The 14,251-nt window shown below is 35.2% G+C and overlaps 1 protein-coding gene across 1 annotated transcript; it reads right to left on the bottom strand.

The window, feature by feature from the left end:
• Window positions 1-168: 168 nt before the first annotated feature.
• LOC145584596 (nucleoid-associated protein At4g30620, chloroplastic-like) lies at window positions 169-7,068 on the bottom strand. Its single transcript, XM_081641412.1, has 7 exons — window positions 6,880-7,068; window positions 3,847-3,995; window positions 1,154-1,254; window positions 1,014-1,053; window positions 693-764; window positions 552-608; window positions 169-439 (listed from the first exon to the last, which is right to left on the bottom strand). Exons 1-7 carry the CDS (start codon window positions 6,983-6,985, stop codon window positions 365-367), a joined length of 600 nt encoding a protein of 199 aa, XP_081497538.1. The 5' UTR covers window positions 6,986-7,068; the 3' UTR covers window positions 169-364.
• Between the last annotated feature and the right edge of the window lie 7,183 nt (window positions 7,069-14,251).

Here is a 14,251-nt window from a genome sequence, read left to right as displayed (position 1 = left end):
GTTTGGGTTCGGTTGCTTCCAATTTCCAAATACATACCGATTCCAAAAAATATTGAAGCAAACACCCCCATAATTAGCTTCATTACACATTCCATACCAATCACAACTCAAACTATGTGACTGCTTTGAGGATTAAGATATTCTGAAGACCAGTAGTAACAAGACTAATAGCTGAAAATGGTCAAATGCATACACATATGGGCCAGATTCAATTCTTTGAACAACTTTCAAAATTGGAATATCATTGCTAATTGTCTAATGTGTACAAGGAGGTTACATAACTAATGCAAAAGATTTGAGTCCTCTGTTGGATCAACCAAAATTGACTTCAGCGATCAATCCTCGCGCATCCATGCTAGGAGCCTCACTTCAGACCGTCACTCATGCCTGGTGGCATCCCTAAACTTTGGGCAAGATTGCTCATTTTGTCCTTCATTGCCTGACAAAAGAACATAACAACCTCAGAAATCTAGAATTAATAATTTCCCCATTATATTTCGTTTTTGCTGTTCCCTTCTTTGGTAATTGAAAGAGTAAACACGGTGTCTCACCAGCACGCTTTTCTGGTGTGCATCTTTGTATGCCTCAGTAACTAAAAGCGAGAGTTTCTGCATGAATGATAAGACAGTTGTTCAGTAAGGAAATAAGTGGACACAACAGAAAAAGACCACCACGTAATAATTAAAGCTCACTTCAGCTCCAAGTTCCATTGCAGCTTCAGTAATCTCAGTCCGAACAGGTTGTTGATTACCAGAAAGGGTTACCTTATTAAAAAATTTAAAAAATAAAAATCAGATGTGAAGATATAGCCAAAATGCCAAATGTACAGAGTCCAGAGAAGAAATACAAGTATTTGTAGTGAAAATTACACAGATTTATAACATTAAAGAATGTAGCACACCCAAAGGCCATAGCTAATTCATATAAAGAGGTATCAAGTTATATTTTTCTTTTAATATATTATTTTCCCTGCGGAGAGAGTGGGATGGTAAATATTATGAGAAACAGCATACCTTTATGAGTTCATCTTCACAATAACCATCAAATTCTGCTCTGCAAGACCCAAAAAAATAACAAAAGAAACACGTGTGCTATAGATCAATACATTAAAATTAATATTCTACTCAAAAAATTGTAAGAAATTAGCACATACGCTGCTAACTCTTTTTGTACTTTAACTGCTTCAACTTGGACAACCATTTGAGCCTTTTTGACTGTCTCGTACAGGTTTTGCATGTTGCCAAGTATTCCAGCCTACATTAGATCAAAAAGGTAAGTTTAGTAGTAACTCAATAATAGATAGATTGAGGGCATGTACACGCTACATCTCTATCAAAATGTCCCTACTTAAAAAAAGTTAGTTACATACTGTCCACAAAAGCATTGTGTTGAATAAAATAGAAAAGAAATAAGGATATACGTATTGCATGAAATTCTTTTCAGCCCTTTTTTTAGATCCAAGTCCACTGTTGGGCCCAAAGCCTGGTGAAAAGCTGTTTATAGTAAGAGCAGATAATGGCTCTTCCAATTCCAGGTTATTCGTATCCTTTTCGAATCCTTAATTAGATCTAGGTCCTGATTAATTTAATAATGCAATCTTCTTAGTGTATTTTGGAAACTTTCTTATTGGAACTATACCTCAGTCCCAGGATAAAGATCAATCATTCTGTGATCTTATATCATTCTTTTTAAATCTCTTTGATGTTTGGGGATGATGTCTTGATGATTATGTTTTCCATGCTTGATGTGCCCTGAAACCTGATGGAGTTCTTCCATGCATTGGCTGTGAAGCTATTAAAAGAAGGGAATCCTTGTATAAGTTAGGCAATGTTAGTCAAGCATATGATATATACACTAAGGCCCAGGGTTACCTAATAGGCTAATACGTAGTACGCTACAATACAGGAACGAGTACGAATTCGCAATGTGCTAGGTGGGAGAATGGAAATATGTTTGAGGTTTTTTGGAGTCATAATATGATATGAACAATACACCCTAATAAATATTAAGGTTTTTTATTTTTTTTTTAAAAAAAGGGGGATTTGGTATGAAAATCTGAAATTGGAATTCGTAACAGGGATGGGAGTATTAGGTAACTATGCAAAAGAAACAAACTGAAGCACGAAGGCAAAAGAAGGAGCCCCCTCCTCCCAAGCCTCTATGGCGTTTGTTGGAATAATGGAGGCAAATAAACAAACCCCGCCCTTGTTGATCTATTCTTACTCTCTGCCACCCCTTCTCATTAATTTCTACCTCTTCGCATTGAGATATCACAACACGAGGAATACGCTAATTTGGGAGTATTAAAACACAAAAGTATTGAGTATTGGAACATAGTAAGTATCAATATGGAATTCGCTGAGCGAAGGGAGTATTAGGTAACCCCGCTAAGGCCAACCAAAATTTCTGCATTGAGGCAATCATTGGAATTTTAGTGGGTATGTTTGAGCAAACATCTGAAGTCTGATCTATAATCCTATGGCTAGACCAAAACAAAGAAAAGCCCTTCAGAAAAGCTACATCCCATTCACAATTGGAAAGTGGAAGTTAAGTGGAGGACTGGAGGCACTTGAAAATATATAATTCAAGGTAAAAGGTTGACTCCTATGGCATAGAGTTAAGTAGGGAGTCATCACTGTTGTTGAGGGTCTGAGAAGTGAGGTGATCAAGGACATGGATGATATTGAATTTGCATATATACCCTCTAGATCTGGAAACAAAAGGGAAGACTTGCTAACTATCACTTAGTACCTGATGCTAATTGGTAATGGGATAGAGCCCATAGAGGACAATCTGCTAAACAATGATCAGAAATGTATCTCACAAGAATAAAGCAAGAAAACCAACATACGACTTGTGTAGAGCTCCCTGATAAGGATAACAATGAGAATCCAAGTACAGAGGAAAAGAAAAAGTGAACCTCCACTTTGAGAGTCCCAACCAGTAAAATTGACTGGTTAAATGAAGGGAAGGAAGCTTTATACTCATACACCACAGTGACAGTTCCTAAATCAAAGCTGCAAACAATTGGATTGCTGGAAGTCCCTCAAAAGCTAGTTTGAAAAGAACAACTCACCTTCAAGGCTCCAATGGATAATCTCATTCAAAAAATACTCCTCTATACAGTTGTTTGAGGGTTACTGTACTCGTAGATGTCCCAGACCTCAAGATGTAAAGTAATTAGCCATGATGGTGCCGACCATATGTTCATGAGGAAGCAGTCTCTTGTGGCACTGGATATGGATAATGTATTTGGCCACCAACATCCAATACCCAGTCATTTGCAAAATTCAAATTTACATCTCACAACAGAAGCAAGGTAAGCCTAATTGTACTGGCAAGCAAGCAGAAAGCTCAAGAACAATCCGTAACTTACAATCACGGAAAATAAGAGGTTTCAACACTCAGCTATCTAGCATTTCAAAATTATATTGCTTTTGTGTAGGTGGCAAGCACGAGTTGGAAGCATCCCCAGCAAAGAAGATTGATAGATTCAATCAAAGTCCTTGTCAATCAGGTGAGGAGTATGAGTGTTTAATATTAGATTCAAGTCTTCTAACTTTGTACTCACTGGGTGACAAGCACCAAAAAAAAAAAAAAAAAAAGAAAAAACATGTTTACTATTTACACCCTAATTTGGCCAAAATAAAATCATGCCAAAGGCAAGGGGACTATAGATACAAGATGAGCTCACAAATTGTCCATGAAATCATTGAAATGCGTACAATACTAATACCTACAGGAAAGCTCTGATTTTTCCATGCAAACATATATGACAACTGCAACAAAGGATGAAGATATTCTGATACAAGAGCATATAGAAATATAAGGAAAAAGAAAGCTCACTTTTGATGAAGAGTCATCGCCCTTTTCGCCATCCTTTTTACCTCCAAATAAACCATATACACGTACTGATCTTGAGCTCCTCCCAGAGTTACTGTTCGTCCACACCAAACATGGACGGCCAATAGAACTAGCCTGACTATTTAACTTGCCTGTAAGAATAGTAAATGATTAGATTACATGACAATAAGATACTGCAAATTGCATACATCTATATGATGCATGATAACGTTCATACATAACCAAATAAGAGACCTGTGAGGATAGAAACACTAGATAACATTAATTAGCTGTCAGGCCCATCATACACATTTGAATAGACTAGTCTAGGAGAATTACTTTGCAGAGTGACTTCTATTTCTGTCAAAGGGAGCTTGGGGAATAAGTAAAGAAGTTGTTAAGAGGAGAAAGGTGAGTAAAGGGAGTAAAGCTCCTATATAGAGGAGTTGATATAGAAATGGGAATCAGAAAATTGTTGAGTTTATTACAGGTTTTTCAGTTGCTTAGTTCAGGAGTATCCAACCACCCTAAGGCCTATAATTGAAAACACCTTTGTTCATGGTTAAATAGCATCAACATTACAATCATCTATCTATTCCCAATTAAAAGTCTTTTTTTACTTTTCTTCAATTTCATCTGTTTTCCAGCTTATGTTTGCAATTTCCCATCTTCTTCTCTTAGCTTCCATCCTTAAATACCCAATCTATGACACATACTTTCCCCATCCTTTACAAAACCCAACTCAGGACACAACTTTGCAACCAGAGAAATGCAAACTCAAAACCCCCCACTCATTTTTCTCACCAGGATATGACATCCTTACTGAATATAGCTTCAATGATGGTACGAACACTGGCCAATTATGTCACAACTAGTTCAACAATGCTTTCCTCAGGCAGGCTTGAGGGTGATGTCGTGCCTTTTTTCGTTAATTACTATATTTCATGTTTATGTTCACAATATAACACTGTTCTCTCTCTATCGGAGGGTTATTTTTTAAACAAATATGGTTTATATTGACCTATATATTGGATTTAATTTCTCTCTTTGTAAGAGTTGGGGGCTACAGATTGATTTGTCAAAAGAGATTTGTGCACTGTTGGAGGAGATATCAATCACTCGTGTGCAATCAATTGAATTGGTTCATTCTATTCGAAAACTACAATTAATCAATAAACCCCGTCTTAGATAGTTGTATCAAATAACGACATGAAAAGGGTGATCAGATCTCATCCACAAAAGACAATGGTTTGCTGAAGTACAATTTTATTTGATCCAATTTAATATATACTGCATTTGTTATTTATTACCTTTATTGTAGGTATTATATGACTTCCAAATAAGAAATTAATTTTCGTTTAAAACTATGACAAGGGAAGTACTAATCAGCTTGCATCTCCAAGAGTCTTTAGAACACCAAAAATCAACATTATGTATACCAGGTTAGGGTGGTTGGAAAACAAACTATTCCATTGGATCACCCACTTCCTCCCTGGCTCTAGTGATCTAGCTAATGTAAATTCAGGTGGCCCATGCCTTAGGTAAAGGTGTGTAGCCAAGTCATAGTGGACTGGGCATTGATCAATGTTCTTCATACATAGACATTGAGGTCAAATATCAGAATTATCTATCCCAGCCTCACTTCATTCGTTTGGAAGAAAACCTCTTTTTTCTTTAAAAATTCTAATGGACACATAGAAGCCAAAATATTGGCATGGCCTTCCAAAAGATATTGGTGCATGTTCATCCCATTTACAGATAATATCTCTTAGAATCATCAACAGCTGTGCAAATCAAGTCGGAGAATACGGAAGCAATAAAATCCAATATAGGTTTTAAGAAGCTTTACATCATGTTTTTCTTAGTTATATATACTATTCAAACCAAGTATCGAACGATAGACTGTGACTGAGAAGAGATTATATGCCAACTATGAACTATCCCATGAAAATTTTGAAACCTTCCAAATTCAAGACACTAAGATTATAAGCTAGATAAAGTCCTACCCCACAAACTAACTGTTAGGCCATACACATAAGTTAACAATATAGACCTACAACTATCTTTATAGATTAATTTGTTAATAAACACTATTCATCCGTTAGGGATTGTTTTTTCAAAGTGTATACAAGCCTATCTTATGCACCTGATTACTAAAGAATACAAGACAAATAAGTACTCCAAGACTTATGTCATATAGACATATTGTTACTCGGATGAGCACTTATGACTTGATACTTCAATTCGGACCAAGAAAAATTGGAAATTATTTCATTGGAATAGCCTAGTGTGATGCTATTGCTTACCCACATCTCCACCCGAGTTCTAAGTAAGACTAACATAGTCTAAGACATCTGGGGGAGAGGTAGCTGAGGAAGTATCGGGAGACAATAATGCTTAAGTTCCCAAAAATGGACCAATTAACTAGCAGCTGAGGCATAAGCTGCGGAATAGCCATGGTACTTTAATATTCAACTAGGTAAGTTCCTTGTACATAACAAGGCTTAGCCAATATTACAATTTAGGAAAGTAAGGAAACCAAAATTTATGCATATCTTAGGGATAATTCACAGAATTAACACCACCCCAATCTATAAAAGAATGGGTATCCCTGATTAATTGGTATACAACATAGCCGAATCGAGCGATTGCCTCACATCAAGCTAGCTAATCAAAATTGGCCATAACATACTTAATTACAATTAGAGCAGCTAATTAAACAACCAAAATTTGAAAGGTCTATAATTTGAAATTAATGTATTCCAGTAAATGATAAATCTTTCAAGCAATAATGATTCATACAAATTAACTATTGGAAAAATGAAGCTAAAGCTAATACTATTAACATAATTGGCTTAAAAGAACCCTAAATTAAAACGATTAAAACCCAAAATCACAATATCATGAAGCAATTAACATTGTAAGAGATGAGTTACAAATTACAATTGGATAAAAAACCATTAAACATAATAATTAGAGACCAAAATCAAAAATAATAAACAGGAGTTACAGAAGAGAGAGATAAAGAGATCTTACAGAAGGAGATAGAGGAAGAAGAAGCATGGTTGTATTTGAGGGAGTCATTGAATCTGGAATAAATTGGAAGTTTTGATGCGCTGAGGGGTGTGCTCGTGGACGCCATGGAAGGAGATAGAGAGAGAATGACTGTGAGTGGAAGAGAAGATAACCCCCAACGGCCAACCCTGTTATCGGTGAAAGGAAGAAAATAAGTACTTCTCTCATTCTCTATTTCTTTATACTCCATCGCAACACATATTTTATTACGGTATTTTTATTAAATAAATAAAAATAAATAAATTACTCATAACTAGTAGTAGTATTTTTATAAATGAAAAATGTTATATATAGCCTAGACTAAGGGCTACATATAATAAGAATTAAATATACACTTGAAAATTGTATAATTTAAAAAATCATAAAAATATAAACACTATTTACCCTAATTTACGCGTGTTTTTTTTGTCATAAATTGTAACTTTACACAATTTTCAAGAATATATTTAGTGCTTATATATATATATAGTCCTTAGGGTTACATGTAGCATTACCATAAGTGAACAATTTTTATTAAACACGAGTCCTATTAATGTTGAATTATTTATAAAAATGTCATGTTAAATGAGATATTTTGTTAATTTAATTATAAAATTGCCATGAAGATAAGCTGAGGATCCCAATGATGAAATAAGATGATACTCCCTCCATTTTTAAATACTTGCTCCACTTTTCATTTTCGAGCGTTTTTAAATACTTGCTTCATTTCCTTATTTGAAAAGCTTTTATAATAATTAATTAATTTCTCTCACTAAGTGGACCCAACAACATTAATTCCATATTCTCTCTCCTTCAATTCGCTCCACTACTTTTGGTTTTATATTATTTTTTATTCTTCCACCAATCCCACTACCTCCATATTTTATTACTTTCTCCAATTTCTCTTAAAACTCTGTGCATGGAGAAATGGAGCAAGTATTTAAAAATAGAGGGAGTAATCAACGAAAAATTAGCAATAACTAAAATCTTGAATGACAATTAATGGGAATTGCAATGCATTGATGAGGGGTAAATTTTTTTTTTTTTTTTTTGAAATTAAATTAATTCATAAATAAAGTCATACGACATCTACAAAGAGATTTAGATCTAAAAAATACATAATAATTGAATCAAATAAATACATTCCGTAAACAAAGCTACGATCGTTGTTGCAATTTGTACATTCTTCATACCCTCTTTCATATCGCTGTGATTTACAACCTTTTTCGGCGAGGAGGTCTATTGATGTATGCATTTAATATGTTACTTTATCCCCGTCCCATGGTCATTTATATGCATATTTGAGCTCTTCGGAGCTACTTTTAGTACTAATGTGTGGTTTCGAGTGTTTTGTAGAGTTGGCATTTGTTTTGTAGGAATTTCCCGAATTTGTAATTTCTATGGTTTTCCGACCACTACGAGATATCGAAGCTTGTATCACCATCATGACCGTTGATCGTAGCCCAAGACCGATCATATCGGTGATTAAGGGCTTGGTTCGTAGATTTGGTCCAAACAATGGACCAAGAAGAAGTGATTGAGCCTTTAACAATTTGAGCCCAAAGAAAACAATAAAGAAAAGATTCAGCCAACAAAAGATCGGGCCCGATCGGGCGGTTTCCTAGATTGCGGAGGAGAAGAAAAAGGCGGGCCCAAACAGATGGCGCGTGTAATTCTGGGGGGTTTAGGAATCGTCGTTTGGCTAATTCTTGAGCTTAGTATTAAAACTCTTTTTGTAACCTTCTTTAGCTACATTTTCATTACTACTCTTTTCATACTTAAACTTTACAGAGATTCTTAGTTGGTGATTTTATTGTTGAACTCAAGTTTTCCCCTTTTAGTGCAATTTCATAATTTCTTATTTCGGTATTATTTCTTCTCTCTTTTATTGATTATTTCATTGCTTGATTTTAATTGTTTTATTAATTTGTGTTTTGATTTCAATCATGTCTTATTCATATGCTTTGATTTGTTTAGATTTAAATATGTGTTAGTAGTTTAATTCTAGGGTTCTTGGGGGATCCATAATTAATATGAAGGGATAATTTGTTATTGTTGATTATTGATATTGTATTATAATTTCTTATTGAATTGTTTTAATTCTTTACAATTGGATTATGAATTGAGCAGATGTGATTTGATTGTAAAAGTATAGCAATATTGAATTGATGAATCGAGCAGATGTTAATTTGATATTAAAGGCTATTTTCAATAAGAACTTAGATCTAGTAAATTGCGAGAGCCTGTTAGATCTATGTTGATTAATAAATTCCAAGAGTCTATTAATCATGTTATATGTACAATATTAATTGTTGATTGTTATGTTTTATCCCGGAATATTAATTATTAGTGAACCTGTGATCTTAGGTTTCCTTTTATTGATTTCACCTTAATTATTCTTCTTAGCTTAATTCCTTTAAAAATAATTTGGTTACTCAATAGTTTAGATTATATTAATTAATTAGGAATAGAAGAACGATGTTTTCCCTGTAGATTCGACCCTACTTCCTTATGTACTTTAGTTAGAGGACTTAGGTAATACTTTTGATTAGGTAAAACGACTTTAGCCTATGATATATCGATATGTTGTAGCCGTGCAGAAATTTCTGTCTAATTCTTTATATTGTAATCGAAATATTAACCTCTTTTTCAATCCCGCACAAAATTTTACCCATGAGACTTTATAGCAATCCATGAAATAAAAAAGCAAATTCTTCCTCAAAAGAGAGATGAAAAAACCAGTCTTTTAAAGGAGTCAAATTCTTCTAAAGAACAAGAAAAACCCTATCTTTCGAGGGAGAAATGTTCCTCCTAAAAGAGGAAGAGTTATTATAAACCTTAAACAATAGAAAAGACACACAAAAACAAACAAGTGGAGCTTTCCATCGATAAAAAAACGAAACTATCATTGCAATCCTAAAGCTCTTCGAATTAACTTAACGAGCTTGAATATTAGATTTGGATCGATTAAATCCACTAATAGTTGACAATATATAACCATTATTCTCCATAGAAAAACCAGCCCAAATATTATCATCATCCACGTCATTTATTTTATATGTTGAACTTAAAACCCAGTTATCGAATTTAAAGTTTATTTAAGTATGTCAAGTTGTGAATTGTTCATAAAATTTTATAAACATAACAATGAAATTCAATTTATAAGAGAAAAATAAAAATATATACATGCATGGGCGGATTTAAGTTCAAAGCGACGGGTCAATTAACCCCATAATCTTTAATTAAAAACTATTTTTAAAAACTTATAAAATGAAGAAATTAAATAATGATTTATTTAGCATTGAATTATTTATATGAGAATAATACTATGCAAATTTTAAGTAATATATCAATACATATAATTATATGCAATATAATATTTACGTAGTTACACATAATTTGTTATTTTATAAATAATCTTACGTAATTTGTTAATGTATAAACTTTAATATTATTTGTTTTAATTTAACCAATTACGCGGAGACACGTGTCACCTAGACTTGTTATAACAGGTTAGGTGACCGGTTGGGACCATTTTGAGCAAATGACCCCAAAGTTCGGATTATTTAAAAATAATCCCAACTTTGTGTAGATCTTTGTTATTATTATTTTGGGAAATTCTCATTGGTGAACTTTAGTTATTCCATTTTACAAGTGGTGAACATTTTTAAAATTAATTATCATTGGTAAACCTCACTTAAAACTAATAATGAAATGGTAACCTTAATTATAATATAATCTGATTATTTAACTAGTGTGGTTAAGTACAGGTGTAATTACTAACTTAGCTCTAAAAAATAGGATTTCCCTCCAAAATTATTTCCCTAATTCCCTCCTAAACTTCTATTATAAAAAAAAAAAAAAAAAAAAAAAAAAAAAAATTCCCTCCTAAACTATTCCCCCCTCCCAGCGTCTTTATATTTTCCCCCAATTTCCCCTAATTCGCATGAACCCTAACTTTTCCATTTCTTCAATTCTCTTTGTCTTCCAGCAATTACCCCCCAATTTCCACTAATGTCGATGAGGAATAGTCGTTCGTCTACTGGTAGGAAGGCAATCACCATGGATGACAGCATTGCGTGGGTGAAGCATACTCGTTGTGACTGTTCTCCTCCGCAAATTGCTGCTGTTATGATGTCAGAGACTATTAGGAACCCACGAAAGCTGTTCTTCAAGTGCAGAAGCTGCGATTTCTTTGCCTGGTTGAAGGAAGGGGATATAATTAGGGTTGGGGAGGAAATGGAGGTAGAGTCTAGTCGTTCTGTTCTGGGGGTAATTGATAGGGTAGATGAGCTGGTGAAATATTTGAAAATGATTGTGAAGGTGGCCCTGATAATGTATTTTGTGCTTTTATTTTTAGTTGCTAAGTGATGATTAAGGTTGTACTGATGGTGGGGGTATGTTAGAACAAAGCTCATATCATGTAATGCATTTTCATGAATAAAAGCAAGTTATTTCACAACAAATTGTTAGCAAATATTACTGTTATTTGATTATGCTTAAAGTATTCAAGAACTATTGACAGAACTCACATGACAAGTAATTGAAATTAAACAGATATAATATTGCAAAAATGATCACAGGACAACTGCCCATGTTTTTACAGTTAACCAAACCATAATTCTTCAAAACATAACCAAAATAAAAAGGTTCATGGCAGGAATTCGCTACCTACAATTGTTTGATTACAAAAAAAACAAGGCATCCATTACAATTATCTAACAAGGCTGTGATGCTGAAACTCTTGACTTAACCCTGGTCCTAGGTGACTGTCTTAATGGCTGTGATGGAGCTACAACAGTAGCTGGCTCAGGTTGTCTTAGACTAACTCCTTTCCTTGTCTTTGGTGGTTGGTTTGAAGCTTGCTTTGATGTTGTTCCAGATTTGGGTTGCTTTGAGCCTTGATTTGAAGCTTGTCCTGTTTTGGCCTTTTGTTTCTTAGTGAGCCCACCTTGACATGTTTGTGCATTATGGCCAAACTGTTGGCATTTGCCACATTTCACAGTCTTAGACCTTTTCCCCTTAGCTTGCTCACCTTCCTCTCTCCTTCTGTTCCTAGCAGGCCTTCCAATCCCTCTCTTCATTGGTGGTGGTCCTATCTCTTCATATGTGCTGTCAGGCCATTGCTCAGGGTCTGGTATCACTTTTATGCTATGTGCATAGGTGAGCTTGTACCTTTGAACTGAGTACCACTCACTTATGTATTTCATTGGGTCATCATGTGAGTGCAAAATTGCCCTCATTGCATGTTTGCAAGGCAATCCAGACAATTGCCATGCATTACACACACATGTTTTTTCCTTTAGATTCACAGCAAGCACAGATCTACCATCTAATACTTCAAACAATCCATCACCAGATTTCAAGCATTTACATGATCTAGACTCAAGCCTGATAACCTGAATTCTTTTCATTATGTTTGGGCAGAAATCATCAACCCATGTTTCACAAGCTTCCCTCCTAGTTGCCATTCTTACCATAGTTAACCTCCTTATACCTACATACAAGGTAGAGTATACATATTAGCCTAAGTTATAGTTTCAAAATATACCATTTTTAATCAATAATGTTACCTTCAAGCAAGGTCAATACAGGTCTGCATCTATCCACCCCCAGAGTAGAATTGAAGCTTTCTACAAAGTTTGATTTGTTGATGTCATTCTTGATGGCTGGATTGAATGCATGCTTTGTCCATGTTGACTGTGGGCCTAGTTCTGCAAGCCAAACCAAGGCTAGTGGATTTGCCTTCTGTAATGTTGTCATTGCCTTCTTGAAAGTAAAAGGGTTGTATGCCCCAGCAGCTTTCCAAAATAGCTGAAACATAAGCAAGCCAGGAAACTGGCCTTTGAAATTCTTCACTAAATGCTTGCAACAATATCTCCTCCCCACTTTAGGCCAAATTTCAGTTAGAGCTGGATCAATACCCTACAAAAACAACACAAGCAATGATATTAGGATGATGATCATATTCACAAATCAATACATAAATGTAGCTTTTTTACCTTTTGCCTGTCAGAATCTTGTAAAGCATTTTTCAGATGCCAAAGGAAGAATTTCTAGCTGTCAGCATTTTCAACTCCCACAATTGCCCATGCAACTGGAAAAATCTCATTATTTCCATCCATGGCTACTGCAGAGAGTAACACTCCACCATAATTGCCCTTGAGGTGTGCCCCATCTACTCCAATCAAGCTTCTGCACCCTGCTTTTAACCCACCCAATGCAGCTTGAAAGGCAATGAAGATGCTGCTGAACTGTAAAGGCCTCTCAGGTTCAGATCTAGTCCAAACAACATGAGCAATTGAATTTGGGTTGAGCTCCCTAATGATATCACAGTACATTGGCAAGTTGTATGACTCATCATGTCCACCATGAATTTCCATTAAAGCTTGTGACCTAACTCTGTATAGTTTGCTCTGTGCCATGTCAACACCATATCTCTTCCACAATAACTCATTCAAGGACTTAGCTGGGATATCATTGTTAGCCCTAATATCATCCAACAACACTCTAGTAGCCCACCTCACATTAACCATTGGATTCCTAGACTCTAGTCCTTGGCAAGTATGCTCTGGATTACTAAGCTTTTTTATTGCCCATGTGGTGTTATCTGGCAAAATTGATGCATGCACCCTCCAGTTACAGTGAATGTCAGAGCATCTAGCTGCATATCTTTTGGTGCTAGCATAATCTACAACAACAACAAACCCACACTGTATACAATAATCCCTAACAACATCTCTAAGGTGTTGCTTATCAACAAAAAGCTGCCACTCCTTAAGAACTATTTTGCCAAACCCCTCATCTTTGTAAACTTCCCCATTGTTATATAGTTTACTCAAGTAATCATCCTGGTCATCATCACATACAAAATCTGCTTCTTCAAATGGATCAAAAGAATCCTCTACCATAGGTCCATATTCATCATCTCCCTGCTCCTCATCATCGGTAAAACTCTCACTGTCCTCACCATCCCCAACATCCTCAGACTTCTCATCATCCTTTTCCTGGTATTCACCATCATCATCAGCATCTTCATACACTGTCAAGGTTGTGTCAGTAGTTTCTTCACCCAAACTTGCAGCAGCTCCCAAATTCTCACTTGGTTGCACAGTGTTCACATCACTCTCACCACCACTTGTGCTACTGCTAATCACAATACCTTTTCTTCTAGCACTAGTTCTAGGCACCCTCCTCTGGAAATAGGTTGAGACCCTAGATGACTTAGAAGATTCATTGTTGTTATTAGCACCAAATCCTCCTACATTCTGAATAGGGGGTATAATGTGTTGGGAAGGTTGCTCAGGCTGTGTGTTTTGAATAATTTGATTTTCTAGGGGTATGTATTGAGGTT

This window comes from Chenopodium album, chromosome 16, assembly GCF_948465745.1.
Source record: "Chenopodium album chromosome 16, dcCheAlbu1.1, whole genome shotgun sequence".
NCBI classification, from domain to species: Eukaryota; Viridiplantae; Streptophyta; class Magnoliopsida; order Caryophyllales; family Amaranthaceae; genus Chenopodium; species Chenopodium album.
The sequence above is the reverse complement of the archived record's forward strand: the minus strand, read 5'-3'. Positions and strand labels throughout refer to the sequence as shown.